The 18233-nt window shown below is 35.8% G+C and overlaps 1 protein-coding gene across 4 annotated transcripts in view; it reads right to left on the reverse strand.

Annotated features, from left to right (window-relative positions):
- Positions 1–18233, reverse strand: part of LOC108384419 (CD302 antigen) — a 106670-nt gene that overhangs the window by 31497 nt on the left and 56940 nt on the right. For 2 of the 4 annotated variants that reach the window (XM_073241541.1, XM_036995901.2), the window contains 9 exons: positions 17163–17330; positions 16149–16265; positions 12546–12740; positions 10062–10288; positions 8726–8894; positions 6387–6536; positions 4204–4326; positions 2450–2617; positions 497–681 (listed from right to left, as the gene is read on the reverse strand). In XM_073241541.1, the coding sequence (XP_073097642.1) occupies positions 503–681; positions 2450–2617; positions 4204–4326; positions 6387–6536; positions 8726–8894; positions 10062–10288; positions 12546–12740; positions 16149–16265; positions 17163–17330 (1496 nt within the window). In that variant the 3' untranslated portion in view covers positions 497–502. Of the gene's footprint in view, positions 1–496; positions 682–2449; positions 2618–4203; positions 4327–6386; positions 6537–8725; positions 8895–10061; positions 10289–12545; positions 12741–16148; positions 16266–17162; positions 17331–18233 lie in introns of those variants that run through there. The other 2 variants (XM_036995902.2, XM_036995904.2) reach the window with 2 other exon arrangements.

Raw genomic sequence — 18233 nt, forward strand, 5'->3', positions numbered from 1 at the left:
AAATCAGCATGTCTCATTGTTTCATATGTTATTTCCACTAATGCTACAAATTACTATTTTAAAACAATGTTCATATCTACAGTTGTGTTTTTACCATGAGGTACTAATTTCCATTTGGCTGGATGTTCTTAAAAATTTAAAGGTAGATTTGTGATCTAGTAGCATGACAATTTAAATTTTCTAGGAAGTTCTGTTAAAATGCCATTAAAAAATACATATCCTAGCTACTAACTACATTTTACAGCAAAATGCACATTAAACTTATTACCATACAAATAATTGGGACTTTAGTTCCTGCTTCAGGTCCCCTCCATTCTCTTAAGTAGAGTTATAAACATGGCATTTTGTGGGTAATTCACCATGGAGACCAGCACAGCAATTAAACAACTGAAAAAATACTCAAGACTTCTACTTTGGAACAGTAAATACTGACACTGGAAAAAATTTTCATGGCTCATTTTTCCTAAGACATTAGTGCAAATCAGCAAACTTTCAGAAGAATTTAGTCTTGGAAAGATGGAAGCATAATCTCATCTTCATCCATTCCTTGTTCATATCGAACTGAAGAGAAGCCTGGCCAGTGCAAATGGTTCCTTTGGAAGAAGACCCAAATCAGTCCGCAGATGAGGGCTACCAAGCTTAGCACGGCAAAGGCGATGCCGACCCCTCTGTAATCGGGGCCTAGAGTAGGGCAAGGTTTGGCATTGGAGGAGAGAATACAAAAGTGATCATTAATGATATTACACACTAGGTTGTGTGTCACATATCTAAACCCTGTACAAATTAGATACAATAAAGTACCTGATGGTTTCATCGCATTAACGTAGAACTCAAACTCATCATCACTTAGGTGCTTTCTTTTAAAATTCAACCGTTTTCCTTTTCGTTCAAATTCTCTTCATTGCTATAGCAATTTTCTTCCAAAGAAATTAAAGCACCTTCATTATTCTCACTTTCCCTTCCCATAATCCTTTTGAGGCTACCACTCCCAATACACCACACTACTTCAAGAGCCAATTGCTAAAAGTTGTACATTTTTGTGTTTGACCTACTTAGGGCCAAGTAAATATTTGCTTGAAGACAATTTAAGTCTTTAGGGTGACCTCACTTAGTTCCTAGCTATTCCTTGTCTGCCTACTGCCCAGGTGGACTCATTCTGCCCCATGGCTTTATATACCATCTCTGTGCTGAGCTCCCTTCTCCCTCGTAAGTCCAGTTGCATACTAAGCAGGGTATGGGCATCTCATCTCCGTAGGGACAGCTCTGCATGCCTAAACAGCACTCTTGCTTAACACCACTCTAACCCTGCTCTCACCCACCCTCAGAATGTTCCAGTTGCTTTCCATTCCACTCAGAGTAGAACCCAAATTCTTGACACTTGCTTCCAGAGCCCTAGGTGGTGGTACTTGCCTACCTTCCTTCTCTTCCCCGAGTGCTCAGCCTGAGACTCTTCCCTGGATCCAAATGGTTCCTCGGCCCGGTGTGCCCTTTCCCTGCTCTTTGCTTGGCTGGCCTTTCACATCTCAGCTTCTACGTCTCCTGGTCTTAGCCGTCTTCTCTGACAACCTAATTTAAGGCAGCCATCCCCCTCGAATTGATCACATAGAGTTAATAACGATTTGATATTTTCCTCTCTTTTACAAATTGACCTGCTTGGTAACATATTATCTATCTCCCTCCATTGGATCGTAAGGGATGTGAGGACAGGTATGTTTTCTGCCTTGTTCACAGGTGTGCCCCAGCTCACAAAGCAGGATGTGACACAGAGCAGACACTCTAAGTATCTGCTGAGTCAATGCACAAATATATAGATACTGATCACCTAGAACTAGGGTTTTATCTTTCATATTTGTATACTAAAATGGGCATTTTTATGCTAGATCTTTAAACATGTTGCTGAGGAAAATGTAGAGCTCGCAGTTATTAAGATTTTTATGGTAATTTTATGTGTCCCTTCCTAATGAAACGTAAGGTCAGATTTTGATTTCATGCTGATACCCAGGACATTTTAAGTAATTAAATCCAGTTTTATTCTGTTCAGTTAATAATGGGTTTTACAGAGACAAGGAGAAAAAAGGTTAACTATAGAATTAGACCTTGGAGCTTTTCCATATTCAAACTATAGAATAAAATTCTTCTTAAGACCATTTTGAAGAAATGACCTCCTCAATACTCTGGTGGCTTTCATTTTTCTTAGAAAAGATTTATACAAAGTTTGAATTGTTTAGTAGTTTCATCTGGGAGTCCTAGACATCTCACGCACTTGTAGTCTCTTACAATTGATGTTCCCAAGTGAGAGAATCTCTATGACTTGATGAGGACTTTTCGATATACCTTAAAGACTAAATCCTTTAGGATCAGGTACAAAACCTGGCACATAATTGAATTGTACATGTATTTCCTGACCTCTTCTGCAAAAATGTTCCTTAAGGACAGGCTATGTACTTACTCAGAGAAACTTTGCAGACAACTCTTCCGTAGCCCTGTGAACATTCAGCTTTTATCCAAGTTTCATTTGAGGCTAATAAAATGCTACATTTTCCATGATCATTCTTACTTTTATTTGCCCATTTGACAAATGTCACTTTTGATCCATCTAACCAATTCCAAGACTGACCTGAAGAAAGAAATTAAGTATGACTATATTTATTGCCACAGAGTTACTGGGGGGAAAAAAAGCAAGCAGCTCAGACAATCCTTTTACTTAGAACTGTGCTGTGCCTGCTTTTTAAAAGGAAATTTATTAGAATTGAGAAAATTTTAAAATCAGTTCTTCAGTTACACTTGTCCCATTTCAAATGCTCAGTATCAAACGGCTCAGATCTAGAACTTTTTTTATCTTTGCAGAAAGTCCTAGTAGCACTGATACAGAATGTGATGTTTTAACTAAAGTGCAGAATGCTTGCGCATTTACCAGGTGAGGGATAGATTTCTAAAGCCCTGTACCTCCCTCCTTTGCCCCCCAATTAAAAAAACTCAGTAAAGATGTGCTGGCTGGGGAGGAAGGGTCCAGGAGGGTCTACCCACCAAGGCTCAACTTTTGTTTTCCATCTAAGGCACCACCACCTTGTGGTGGCAGTGTGAACACGATTTATAATTCATCTAGATGGTCGGTTTTGAATCCATTCACTTTTTGACAAGTACTTGATATATCGGAATGCACATTTATTTCAATTATTTAGAATTCAACTTTGCATAAAGTGTGAAACACTTCCTATTGTTCTATTAAATTTGTACTCTTAATTCATCATTCTTATCAATTCCAAGTTCACTCAAACCCTATTGTTTGTTTTTTCCTGTTTTATTTTTATTTTTATTTTTTTATTGAGGTATCATTGATATACAATCTTATATTGGTTTCAAATATACAACACAGTGGTTTAACAGTTACCCATATTATTAAATCCTTACCCCCACTAAGTATAGTTACTATCTGTCAACATAGAAGGATATTACAGAACCATTGGCTATATTCTCCATGCCGTACTTCTATCTCTGGGACCAACTTATATTATGACTGAGAATTTTTGTGCCCTTTATCACCCTCACCCTTCCCCATCCACCCGCCCACCCCAACCCCTCCTCCATGGTAACCACTAGTCACTTCTCAGTGTCTATGCATCTACTGCTGTTTGTTCATTCTGTTTTGCTTTGTCAAACCCTATTACTATTATGTCTTATTGAAAAATTCTTCCACAAATCTTTTTGAATCAATTTTCTGCAATTTTACTAATCCAGTTTGAAAAAAAGTCACTTTAAGACTTAATTTTGCTTTATGGTAAAAATGTTTCAAGAGGGAAGAGAACAAACAACAAGAGAACTTACTGAATAACAGTTACAAGCTGCAAAAACAGGTGGCAGACCCTTGGGTCTCTAAGGGCAGTAAGCCCCTAGCTCTCTGCTACTGCACACCGTAGCGGGAAGAAAAGTATCCCGTTGATCCAAGTAACTTAAGCTTTTAGAAGAACTCCAGTTGATTTAACCTGACTTCTATTTCATTATTGCTTTCCATCATTACTAATATGTCACTCACTCATTCATTACGAATTCGTAAGCCTCTAAAACAACCAGCAGACCTAACTTATTCATCATCGAGAAACATTTGAATTAGCCACCACTTGACAATTTTTAGCACGGCTGACTTGGAAGTTAGGACAAGTTACAACTCTCTTTGCACGCTGTACACAGAGATATGTCACTTACCAGCAGACTGTTGAGATAATCCAAGCCAAACTCTCATGGTAATATTATTATTTTCCCTCATCAGTCTACTCACGAATTTATTCTCATCCTCACCCTCTATAGTTACAATAGTTGCAGAATCATCTGTTGGAAAACAAACCCCCAAGTAATTAGCTTTATGCAACTAGGGAAGTGGAAAATTCAAGCTTTACACATAGAATGCTTTTAAAATCTGATATCGATGTCAGATTTTTTTCAAGTGTAGCATTAAGAGCTTCCCAAAAAAGAAGTATTTCTAGATTGAAACTGTATATTGAAAATTTACATTTCCTTAAAATGTTTACCGGTTATATTTTTTGACCTTGGAACTGCCTAACCAGTGAGACCTTTGTGTTTGAACAGCTAGTCATAAGGAATAGGGTATGTAACAATAGAAAGACGTGTCCCCCTACAGATTTTCAGCACATTCGCCTCAACAGCCATTTCTGAATAACAGCTCAGCTTAAATTTGCTTCTGTTAGAATGAAAGTCAAAGCAAACAGGTTTGGGATACTGGGGAGCATTAGCCTTCCTCTTAATATTTTATACTTAAGCGTTCTTGGTCATGCCCATTGTAAGTTCCTAAATATGGTATGGCACTGAATGAGTGTTTCTGAAGTTTGACAGGTTGCCCTAAATGCACAGAGAAAATAGTGTTATCACCAGCCTCAAGCAAGAGATAGAGATAAAATAATAATAGTTTCAGAAATCAATCCTAAGTGGAACTGAGCAGTCTGCAATAGCAACTAGTCTGTCCATACCTGAACTAAAGCATTCCTTTTGTTGTGGGGGTGGAGGGTCTATTTTAAGAAGGGCAAAGGAAAACCTTTATTCCTTCATAGGATGTCCTGGTGCTTTCTGTGTGACTTTGTTTAATATTAGTTAATCCTGTAGGGGAAGGTATGATCACTGTTTTACAGATGAAGAAACTGAGGCTCAAGGAAATTAAGAAAACCAGCCAGGTTGACACAGCTAGCCAGTTATAGAACTAGAAAGTCAATCTCAGCCTTTCTACTAGTAATCACTGTGAATGCTCTGTGCAGGCATCGTGCTCCATTTACCTGCATTATCTCATGTCATTCATTCCTACAATAACCCAACCTTTACTCAACTTTTGACGTAAGTATTATTTTCATGCTCACTGTTGAAATGAGAAAAGAGAAACAATAGTAGTTGTTACTCATCTTGTAAGTGTGGGAGCTGTGATATGAACCCAGACCTGTCTGCCTCTAAAACTAAAGTATTTAACCCCTACATTACAATGACAGTAAACCTCTCTGTTTTCTTCTTTAGGACCAAGAGGCTTCAGACTTTTAGAACATGTCTATAGCTCACAATAGTCCCCATCATGTGTGTGTGTATATATATATGTATACATGTCTAGCACACAACAGTTCTCACACAAAAGTACCCATTTTGTAGTTGAGCCTTACGGATATTTTTAAATCAGTCAAGTATCTCAACAGCAAAATAAATGAGAGAAATGCCATCTGCCTGGCTAAATTGCTACCCAAAGATGCAGGTCTTTGAAATACTCTAGGTGGTCTCCCTAGAAGTCATTCCACAGTTTGACTGTAGGCCGGATTTATAAGGGAGAGACCCTATTATTGCTGCTCTTTGTATAACAGTTAAATCTGGAGACAAAGTCCTGCTCCTCCTGGTGTGCAGAGGCTGTGGGCCCCCCTACTGCGGAATGGATGAACCACCCGACTCCTTTGATTTTTGTTACCCTGTTCAAGCCAACCTTACTAATTACTAAGTAATGGAAAATCTATAATTTTGTATTTACTACTTAACCAACTTTACAAAAAATTTACCTCTTAATCCCTTCACCTAAGCGTATCTAGATATATTTAACACAGTTTCATCTGTCAGTATTTTCACCTCATGGTTCACTTAGCAATTTTTTATTCAGTTTCTTCCCGCTTACTTTTAATTTCCCATGTACTTGTTCTCCAAGTGTTCATTATTAATGGCTATTCCAATATTCCACTGAGCTCATATGTCATAAAATACTAACCATTTCCCATGACTGGGCATTTAGGCTATAATGCTAGATTACAAACAGTGAATGCTTTAAAAATATAATTATGTTTTCAAATTATTTCCTAAGAAAAGTTCCAATGATTAAATTATTGAGTCAAAGAAAAGCAATTTCAACTCACCAAGTTTTGAACAGAACTGTGTGGCTTCTGAGAAACTGTGTAATGCCTGGTCAGATGCGTAACAGTGGTCCTTGTACCGGACCCACTGTGACCCATTCCCTTTTATTGCTGGACATCTTGATGAGTATAAATGAGAGGACACCTTTTTAGCTGTAAAAATGTTAGACATAACTGTAAAAATGTACAGAAAAAACGACTGACTTTTAAAATCTCATTTAATGTCCGTATCTAAAGGTGTGGGAGCTCAACATACACAACAGAGAAAGCAGCAGCCCATATTTCAAGGTCTACATTCTAATTAGCTTTTTGGGGATACTTTTTTAAAACTTAAAAAGTAGAAGAAAATCCTTAGCACTCTCACATGCATTTAGATTAAAATAAAAACAATTAGAAAGCAGAATAGAAAAAGAAGAATAAAAAAAGAAGCAAAGATAGTTTGGGCAGGCCTATTACTACTTTGAAATAATAATGTGAATTCCTTCTTTCCTTGGATTCCTTTGTTTTAACTTGCCATCAAAAGAACTACTTTTAAAAATCATCCCCACAAGTGAAACTTTGGCCATTTGTTTACAAAGTGGAATCACATAGTATTTGTCTCTTTGTGACCGACTTCACTTCACTTCGCATGTCTTCAAGGTTCATTCATGTTGTGTTATGTGTGAAAATTCCTTCCTGTGTTAAGGCTGAATAAACATTCTATAGTATGTACATACTAGATTTCACTTACCCATTTGTCTGCAGGGGACAACATAGGTCGCTTCTACCTTTTGGATATTGCAAATAATGCTGCTACTGTGAACGTGGTTATACAATTATCTGCTCAAATCCCTACTTTTTCTTCTTTTGGGTATATACCCAGAAGTGGAACTGATGGATAGTATGGTAGTTCTAAGTTAAATTTTTTTGGAATCACCATGCCATTGTTCACCTGGCCACAGACCACTTCATATTCCCATAAACAAGGACAAGAAATGTGCTTGTTTCTCCACATCCTCGTCAAGCTTGCTATTTTCTTTTTGTGAAGACCTAGTTTTTAAAGTTTGCTCTTGTATTTGTTTCTCAGGGCTGACATAGTAAATTCCCACAAAGTGAGTGGCTTAAAACAACAGAAATTTGTTCTCTCACAGTTCTGGAGGCCAAAAGTCAGGGGAAAAAAAGCTGTCAGCAGGACTGGTTCCTGTTGGAGGCTCTGGGGGCGAATATGTTTCCTGTGCGTCTCACAGTTTCGGGTGGCTGCTGGCAGTCCTCAGCTTGCAGCTTGCACACTACAGTCTTGTCTCTGTCATCAAAAGGTCTTCATCCTCTGTGTCAGTGTTTTTCCTCTTATAATGATACTTGTCATTGGATTCAGGCCTGTCTTAATCAAGCATCACCTCATCTTAACTAATTATATCTGCGAAGACTATTTCTAAGTAAGGTCACATAGTGAGGTTCTGGGTGGACATGAATTCAGCCCAGCACGGTACTGAGTTTGTGTTTGATTGTGTTGACCTTCTCCTCCATCCTGTGATGTGCTCTCCATTTCTGCATGCCTTGTCATATTCCTCATGTATTCCAAGTGTTTTTCCAGAAGATTAATTTTCTATACTTAACAACTGAGATGTCAGTCCTTGATCGTGTCTTTATTCCTCATTCTTTGTATCTATCATTCCCCCTTTTTTATTCACTTGTTTTCCTAGATAAGGTTTTCATATTTTCTTTTGCTGAATATGTCCAATTCCAAATGTTGTATCTTCTCTTGATGATTCTTGGAGCAGGAAAACATGGGAACACTGAGAACCAGGAGCTTCAGAGACCTAACCTGCCACTGTCTCTTAGCCTATCCAGCACCTGTATGGTTTAAGTCCCTGTGTTCTTCTTCAAGGTCCACCCATTAGGGACGCCCCCCAAATCCAGCTCCTGATGCAAGGACTCTTTACTTAGATCTTAAGGATCATATAAGTTTGGAAAATGCTAAGTTACATAAAGTAAATGGATTTCTTTACTAAAGAAACTCTCAGAGCCATCAATATGATAAATCACCTGACGTATTTCCCAAATTTATGTGTTGTGGAATCCTTTCTCAAAAGGAGCATCTCAGCTTTTGAAATACATTGCTAAGTGAAATTAAAATTTGCAAATTCTAGAGTGAAACTTACCTAGTGATATAACAACTGAAAATCTTTGGGAACAAATTTCCTGAATGGGTATACAGTATTTGCTTCTCTTCACAAAGTATCAAAATTATTTTGATAGAATTTGTGAATAAACCTTATTTAAAACTTCTAAATATTCAATCATGTTCATAAAACAAGTGTCACAATTTAGTAAATATATAGTTATTCGAAATCAAGTCTTACGCTTTGTCGGTTTATAACAAAGAGCACCATCCTTGACAGACGTGCATATTTCGTGTTTCCAAATACCCTTTGGATCCACAACAACACAGTTTCCAGAAGATTTATCATCTTTCCATGGGAGGTAGTCAAATGCACTGCCATCAGACCATTCAAAACTTGATTCACTTCCCTGTTTTAGGAATAAGAGAGAGAACCAGTACCCAGACGTATGACTTCACAAACAACACTAAGAAAAACATACATACTTTAAGATATCTTGGAATAGAGTGTTAATTATTTGCTTACAAGTGCTGCAGGTCCACACTTGTTTGTAAAATCACATACTTACTATTGATGCATTAATTTTAGACATTTGCTCTGGCACTATTTAAATAACACTTTAAATTTAGAGACAGTTACTATACTCTGTCTCCAGATTTATATATATTTTAAGGAAGAGTTTATAGAACACTTGAAATTTAATGATGTACAAATGGCTTCTATTTGTAACAATTACAGATTTACAATCTGAGCCTTCATATTATTCTGAAACTCATTTGAGAAGATTACTTTTGATTTTTCCTTTATTCTGTAATCCTAATTTGCTATCCTTTCTTCTATGTTCCCCACTTTATTATAAAGATTATTTAAATTAGACCTTCAGTTCTAATCTCGATAGACGTTTATTTTCGTGTACACCAGACAGTATTATAGGTACATAAACATACTAATTAATAGGATTTGAATAGTGGCACAAAAGATGTGTTTACCAGCAGAAGATTATTCTCAAACGGTGCTAATTTCTAAGGGGAAAGTGGGAAGAAAATATACATTCATTTGTCCTAACATTAAGACTTTTACTTGGCCCCTTACATAAACTTTGTTAACCTTAACTGTAATCCTATATTAAGGAAAATATTATCACCCCAATTTTACAAATGAGGAAATAAACTTGCAAAAAGGTGGAGTAACTTGCTCATGCTCACCCAACATGTCAATGGAAAACCCGCCACTAGCAGAAGAAACTCAAGTTTTTCTCATTCTGTGCTATTCCCTTTTCACCAGCTTTCCGATTGGTCTGCCCCAAATAGGTGATAGAGGTGTTGTTGAGATCCTGGGCCTTTGGCGTCACCTGGCAGTGTCTAAGGCAGCTGCAGTCCCAGCCTTTTGCCCTAGTGTACCCTACAAATATAATTTTCTGTTTGGTCTATGTTGTGAAAAGATAAGAAAGCAATATGCTATGCCAACGGAGTCCTAGAACTTAATCTGATGTTATACTTTGAATTACAATTTTAAGCTCAAATTTCCAAACCTCTGACATATTTGGAAAGTTTCTGGAGAACATAACGAGACTTACATCATGACTTGAGAGCCCAATCCACAGCGGAAATCCATCACGCTTTACGATATCTTCCAGAAAGAGCTGGCCATTTTGGTCATGGACACTTGCTAAATGACCTCCACTTTGGGAACACATGTTTAATGCTTCATACCATGTTACCTTTTTCTGAATAACATTATAAATACCATCTTCATATGGAATGAACTGTGGCAGAGTAGCATTATATTCCTCCTTGTAGTCAACTATAATATTTAAATTAGAAGTGTTAAGTGATAAAGTTTAAATTACTTAAAATACCTATTTTCGGTATCTGAGTTTCTCATTAATAAAGGAAGCCAAAGTGTACTTTATTTTTCTTTTGTCATGGTACTTATAACAGGCTCTTAATGTTACAGTTGTCTGGTTGATTTTTAAAAAGGCATAAACACTGTCTTTCATTTAAGTAGCTCACATTATTAGTTGGGGACAGAAAACAACACCTGAAATGAGGGCAAAACAATGAACCACTAGGATACGTGTGACTGACTAGAGGAGCATTAAGGGAGTCAGAAAGCCTGCTTAATAAATCAAACTTCCAGAGTTTAGGTTAACTGAAATCAGGACTAAAAAGAAATAAGATAACCAGAAAGTAAGCTAAAAATAAGCAAACAAACAAACAACAGAAACAAAATCACATGATGAGGGCATTTCAAAGGGACTCAGGAGCCAAGCCAAAGAGCTCCCAACAGCCAAAGCCGGAACATTTTGAGCCAAACACTAAATACTGTAGTATATACCATGTTATAATCCCAAGTATAAAATAAATAACCATGAGCCCATATTGATATAAATAAATGACTGAATACATTTAAAAATGGGGAGAATAGGCAAATGTCTGTGCAATAGAAATACAAGTAATTTATGTAGATACTCTCCCCTGAGGAAGGCGGAAAATAACTCTCCACTCTGTACATTGGTGGCCTGATGGGCCTTCCTTACAAAGAGAACAGTATGGAAAGAGGGAAGAAAGTAACTTCGTAATGGAGAAAGTGTGCAGACATTACCTAATGCCTGATGGTCATGGTTAACAGCAACAATGATAAGTCATGTTGACAGCATATACCCTTCATATGATGTGATGGAAATTTCCCAAAACCACAGACCCAAAACCCCAGTTTAATCATGAGAAAAACAGCCAACCCAAACTGGGGGCATTCTACAGAACACATGGCGAGTTCTCCTCAGAACTGGCAAGGTCATCAAAAAGCAAGAAAAGTTTGAAAACCTTCACAGCCAAGAGGAACCTAAGGAGTCATGGTGACTAAATGTAACGTGGAATCCCAGATGGAATCCTGGAGAGAAAAAGGACATTAAGCAAAAACTAAAGAAATCTGAGTAATGTATGGACTTCAGCTAAAAATAATCTTAATCTTTCAATATTTGTTAGTTGTGACAAATGTACTATAATAATGTAAGATGTCCACAATAGGGGACACTGGTTATGGTGTATATAGGAACTCTCTGTCCTATGTTTACAACTTTTCTGTAAACCTAAAACTGTTCTAAAATGAAAAATTTATTAAAGATGTAAAAAAAAATAAAGAAGGTGGAAGACTTCTTGGCAGGAAACAAATATAAATGAAGGTACAAATGAGGATGTCACACATCATACATGCGACAATTAACAGATCAGCCTGACAGTAAAAGATCCTTACTGAGCAAAGAATGGGAAAAAAGTGGGGGTTGAGAGAATGCCTAGAATTTTAGAATAGGCACTAGTTTCTACAAAATATCAAAAACTAAATGGACTCAAAGTAATTCATATAGGGATCCCTGGAGACTGTTGATGGAAATGAAGCTTTGAGAGGTTATTCTGCAGTATTATGAAGAGAGAAGATCAACTTGGATGTGACTGTGATAGGCTGCATGTTAGCAGAGGGCTTGGAGCAGAGGCCATAGTAATTGTTTTTAAACTGTGAAATGTTTAAAACTGACATGCATTTAAAAATAGATTTATTTAGGGAATAAAGATGTTGAAAGATATCCAAAGCATGGAATGTCCAAACACTTTTTATTTATAAAAATCTTGTCCATTCTTCAAGGCTCGACCAAGCTTTACCTGCTCCTCGATGCATTCCTTATTTTCATTACTCCTGTTTTCATTGATTATTTTGACTTACCAACAAATTTAAGCCTGTACCAAATAACCTAAGAATGACCTACATCAAACAATGCAAGAATTTAATGTTGTCCCACAAGTACATTTTTTTACTTTAAAAATAAGTTTATTATAACTAATGAATATAAAATCCACCAGTACATTTCACTCCCTGAAATCAAGACCATCACACTAGAGATCATGTCTTTTTCCTTTGTAAATTTCTGTAGTACCTCTCTTAGAACCAAATACATAGAACAGAGGAGGCACTGAAAAAATACAATTGCATGATTCCCACTAGTGGAGCTAATGGTCTTACTGTCTCTTTTCCCAGAGTGGAATCTCTACATTAGAATACTTACCCATTTCAATTTTACAAGCAAGAATGCTGTTCTGGTAATAGTAAAGTATTTCTTCAATAGCATGATAGGTTTGAATATCCCAGAAGCCATCCGTACTCAAGCCAGCAAAAAACTTGCCATTTTTTATAGCTGGTCTTCCTTCTCTCCAGTGTGTATATGATAGCATGGTCTTATCAGACCACAAAAGAGAATTATCTAGAGAAGAAGTATTTTTTCTAAGCTTAGAAGTTAAGTCAAGACTTGAATTACAGTTAAGAGGTTAATATTTCAAATTCAACGTTAATTTTCTTTTCATTTTCCCATCTTCTAGAGATTGTATGATTATGTATATCCCTCTAAAATATTTTCTGATTATAACAGTAAATCATGCTTATTTTTAATTTGGAAGGTACAGAGTATAGACAAGAAAATTAATGGTTATTATTTTTGGATATTATTGTAGGATAGTTCCACCATCCTACAATAACTTTACATTTTGTTATTTTTTTCCCATCAAATAGTCATTTCTCCTACATATAATGTTTACTTGTAATGTAAATGAATGTAACTATTTAATAAAAAATAAGTAATATATTATAAAACTACTGATAGAAATCTCTTCTCTAAACCATGCACAATTGTGTGCATTTATGTTAACTGAATTTTGATAAGGGTGCTGAGATAATTCAGTAAGGAAAGATTAGTTTCTGTGACAACAGAATATCTACATGCAAAAAAGTGAAATTGGACCCTTTCCTTCCACCCCATACAAAAATAACTCAAAAAGAGACCAGAGACCTAAATCTAAGAGCTAAAACTATAAAACTCTTAGAAGAAAACACAGGAGTATGTCTCCATGACCCTGGGGTATTTAAAGCATTCTTAGATAAATTGGGCTCCATTAGAATGAAAAACTTTGTGTAACAAATTATACTCTCAAAGAGATGGGAGAAAATATTTACAAATAATTTATTTGACAAGGGACTTATATCCAGAATATATAAAGAATATGTGCAGCTCAATAATAAAAAAACAAATAATTTACAGATGGGCAAAGGATCTGAATAGAGATATCTCCAAAGATGATATACAAATAGCCAATAAGCACATGAAATTATGCTTAATATCATTAATCATCAAGGAAATGAAATAAAAACCTCAAAATGAGCTACCACTTCATACCCACTGAGATAGCTATAATCAAAAGGACAGATAAAAACAAGTGTTGGCATAGATATGGAGAAACTGTATCCCTCAGTGGAAAATGGCACACCAGCTCTGGAAAATAGTTTGTCAGATCCAAAAGGCTTAGCAGTTCTGCTCCTAAATATATACCCAAGAGGAATGAAAACATATGCCCACATACAAACTTGTACATGAATTTTCATAGCAGCATTTTTCATAATAAACACAAAAAGTCGAAACAACCTAATATACCCATCAACTGATAAATGGATAAAGTGTGGTATATATCCATACAGTGCAATATTATTCAGCCATAAAAAGGAAAGATATACTGATACATGCTACAGTGCTACATGCCTAAACCTTAAAACCATTAGGCTATGTGGAAAAAGCCAGTCAAACACATTCACACAAATCAGTTACTCTATCTCATTTATATGAAATGTCTAAAATGAGCAATCTCTCGAGAAAGAAAAGAGATCACTGATTGTTGGGGGTTGGGAGAGGGGTAGGGACTGAGGAGAGACTACTACTGAGTGTGATGTTTCTTTCTGCCATAGTGATGGTGGCACAGCTCTGTGACTATAAAAGCCATTCAGCTGTACACCTTAAATGACTGAATTGTATGGTATGTCCATATACTTCATTAAAGTTTTTGGAAAAACAAGTTCCTAGGCGTATTAAAATTATGAATTGATAAGAAAAGTGATGCCACTATTACCTATATATATCCCTTGTTGTCCTGGTTATTTCTACCTTTCACTGATAACACTGGTAATCAGCGTTTGGCATTATACCTGAATTTCTGCCTGCATCAGTGACCCACTAGAAATACTACACATGACTGGGCTCTTGTTTGCTGCTTTGTATCAGCTCATGTCTCTGTCTCCTGGTCCCTCTTTTCCTCTCTTCAATTGTAAAAGTCACAGTTTTCTGGTGAATCTGTCAAGCAGTGCTGTGTATTTCTAAAGTGCTGTATGAAAGGGTCACTTTTTCACTTGGCTTGAAATCTTTCAGTTAACATGTGGCTTCTCTTAGAAATATCAGTTCATGATCCTACTTTAAAAAGCCAGAACTTTTAAAAAAACAAAATCCTTTGTATACGTAGTACATATGGTTAAATATTATTTCAGTATATTGAGGTAATAAAAAAACCTATATATGTAAATTAAGCCAGTAAGAATTTGATTTAAACCAAACTTTTTTTTTGCTTGAACCATATTTCTATGTCGCTCATATGTCTATATATTTTAATAGAAATTTTGTTTCTTACACATTTTCTAAAAGAAGTTAAGATGACTAAAAGGAAGTCTACAGATGTGAAATCTTTTCAGAAGACAGAACATGTTTTCAGTTGTCTGATAAAATAACTACAAAATATATATCAGGGGTAACAATTGAAATATCTAGCTATATCCTGGGTGTGGTCTCCACTGCTCCATCCCAGACCACTATTTCTTCAGTGACTTTCAGGTAAAACCTGGGAACTTTTTACCCAGTTTCTCTCTCTCTCTTTTTTTTTTCCATTTCTAAATTTAAGCGTACTCAAATGTCATTGGAGAAAAGATTTGGGCAATTAAATCCTACTATGATGGACTCATCTTCAATTGGCAGCCCAAGTCTTACCTATTGCTTGATGGCTTAATTTCCACTAACTCATCTGCAAGCCATAAACATTTCAGACAGACCTTAGCAACTCTGAGACAGTTTAGATAGCAAAGAGGCTATTTTATAAATGGTCGGATTTGAGGTACTTAGTTTCTTTGCTTACCCTACCCCTATCACTGTCCTGTGCCCCTTATTAAGCTGATTTTGAGGTACATGTATGCTTCTGATGCATTTGATTGCCTTTTTCCTATTTCTAAAACTTCTAAATACATCTCTAATTGAGTAGCTTTCTAAATTGGTCTAATTTCCCCTACTATTAGAATTGGCATTTTAAAAAATTTCATAGCAAGCACTTCTACACTGGGTTTGTGGTATTTAGTCCCAATTTCAAATATCCTATCCAATTGTCACATTATGTGTCTCATTTTTCTAATGTATACCCCTTGCCAACGGTATAAACCCAAAGGTACAACATTAGTAGAAGGTAGTTCTGTTCTCAGTAATCCCACACAGTAGGGATACAGAGTAAGTACTGCGATTTATATGGCAGGGCGGTCATTTTTGGTTAGTCTTGAGTTGCTAGAAGGGAGAGTGGAGAAAGGAAGTTATTTTTCACCATTTCACTCTAGGCTAGGCAACAAAGGCATTTTAATGGAGCAGAGACACAAAAACTGTTTTGGTATTTATATAAGTTATGCTAAGTGCGTAATTATAATTTTATAAGTTGATAAACATATACTCTGAAGAGCAATACTTTTATAGCTTCATAAACAAATAGTTTAAAATGAAGTATGAATATAAGTAGAGAAAACCAGAAGATTTAGAACTTACTTTCATAAGTCATACCTAACATGATCCATGAAGCCATATTATTGAAGTACAAAAGTTGCTCAAGAACAAAGTTATTCTCTTTTTCATCTCGAATACTCAGAATATGTGACTTGGGATCTGTGAAATAAAAGTAGTCAATAATTTTAATAATGACTTATCTATATTTTGTTTGATAGATTTAGAAATTTTTATTTCCCAGTTTAATGCACTCTAGAACTTAAGCAATAGTACATGTAAACATGATAGTATCATGAAAACATGTAAACTAAAATTACCTTTTTGTACTGAAATGCATAGGGTTAAAAAGTTTTCAAACATTTTGAAGTTAAATTTGGTTATATAGAATAGTGGAAAACTAGTAGGTGAGTGGAGAATTTAAAACATTGATTTACTTCACTTTTCCCCATTTAAAGCTTATTTTGAGTTGGTACAAATCCATCTATATTAATGAACATTGTCAAAGACTATAATAAATAGAACCCTGTGGGAGGTCTGTAAGATCTTTTTCCTTATAGATCACTCTTATATTAGAGCCTAAAATGTTTAGCATTTCCTAATGTGTGTTACTCAGGAAATTAACAGAAGTTCCTGTTTAAAAGAGGGCTTAGTAGACAAAAAATGCAAACATTGGTTAAAACAAAGTTAAATTAGCTCCTTTATGCTGGTATTTGTTAAAGTATGTGCTAATGTACATTTGATAATGTCTAACAGAAAGTGATGTGTAGTGTTTCTCAGCCTTATTCTTTTTCTAAGGATCCTTTTTTGTAGAGTATCTCTCAAGACAAGTGTTCTACAGAGTGTATTTTTGGGCAATAATGGTTTGGTATTTTCCATAGGAACTTTCCACAAAGTTTATAGGTCCATTAATACTTTGTTGTTGATAAGGTAGAATTTAGGAGATGAGTATTTTTGAGATCTAATTGCTAGCGCTATTTAGAAATACTTATAAAACACTCAGGTGAGATTTGTTTTTTAATGACATATGTAATATAAATGGCCATGTAATATACTTACTCAGTTTCTGGCATTTAGAATGAGCTTCATCTTGTGTTGGTACCACATATCTATTCTTTGCTATCATGAAATTATAACAACAGTTCTGAAATGGTATCCACGGAGTATTTAGAACAGGAGATGGACACTGAACACTGTTTACTGCTTTGACCTCTTTTTCAGTTGCATCTAGGAAAAGAATCATGGTAAGACTGTAAATTTCAGATATAAATGTTAAATCCTGTTCACAGTCATTAGGTTTGATTTGTAGGAAATATTCAGGAAGCCAAGAAATTATAGCCTGGTGATGCTTGTTCTGTTTATACTGAACTGTAATGTGATCTCCTAACTGGGTAACTTTCCTTCTGTAGGAAGGAAATATTTAACATAGTTTTCTTTGCCATGCTGTGGAGTGACTAGGAGAATGTAAAAAAAGAGGTGCTATTAGCTTAATTGAAGTTTCTGTCTTCCTGCGTCAACAAACTTTAAATACAAGGAGCCATCTCAGAATGCTACAAACCTATTGATAATAGGCACCTAGCACTTTGAAAATTCATCTTCAAGTTTCTGGTTATTGATATCTTCTTTAGTTTTAAAGGTAAATTTTAATGAAATACTTGATGTTCTAGATAGGCTATTGCTTTAACCAAAGCAAACAAATAATTCAAAATCTGACATCTAGAAAATCTGAATATGGTTCCCCCCATATTTTATGAAAAGACCCTACACTCCAGAAGAGTAAATACAGACATGCTCTACTCCAAGCCAATCAAACTGATATAATATGTAGTAGAAGCCATTCAACATCTCTCCTTGCTCACGACAACTCCCCTTGTCTTCTAACACAAACCCACATATGTGGGCTCCTGGCAATTGTAAAACCACTAAAGATTGCATACGTGACTCAAGCTGAGTCCGTCAGATTCTCTCTAATAATTCGAAAAATGGAATTCAGAGATCATCAGATCTTGTCCAGTTATGGCTGTAATTAAAAGCCACAGAGCCACCATATTTTACCATGTGCAAAGAGAAGAAGAGAGTATACAAACAGGAGAGTGCAGATGCACAGACAGAAACAGAAAGGACAGATGG

The sequence above is a fragment of the Manis javanica genome, chromosome 7 (genome assembly GCF_040802235.1).
Source record: "Manis javanica isolate MJ-LG chromosome 7, MJ_LKY, whole genome shotgun sequence".
Taxonomy (NCBI): domain Eukaryota; kingdom Metazoa; phylum Chordata; class Mammalia; order Pholidota; family Manidae; genus Manis; species Manis javanica.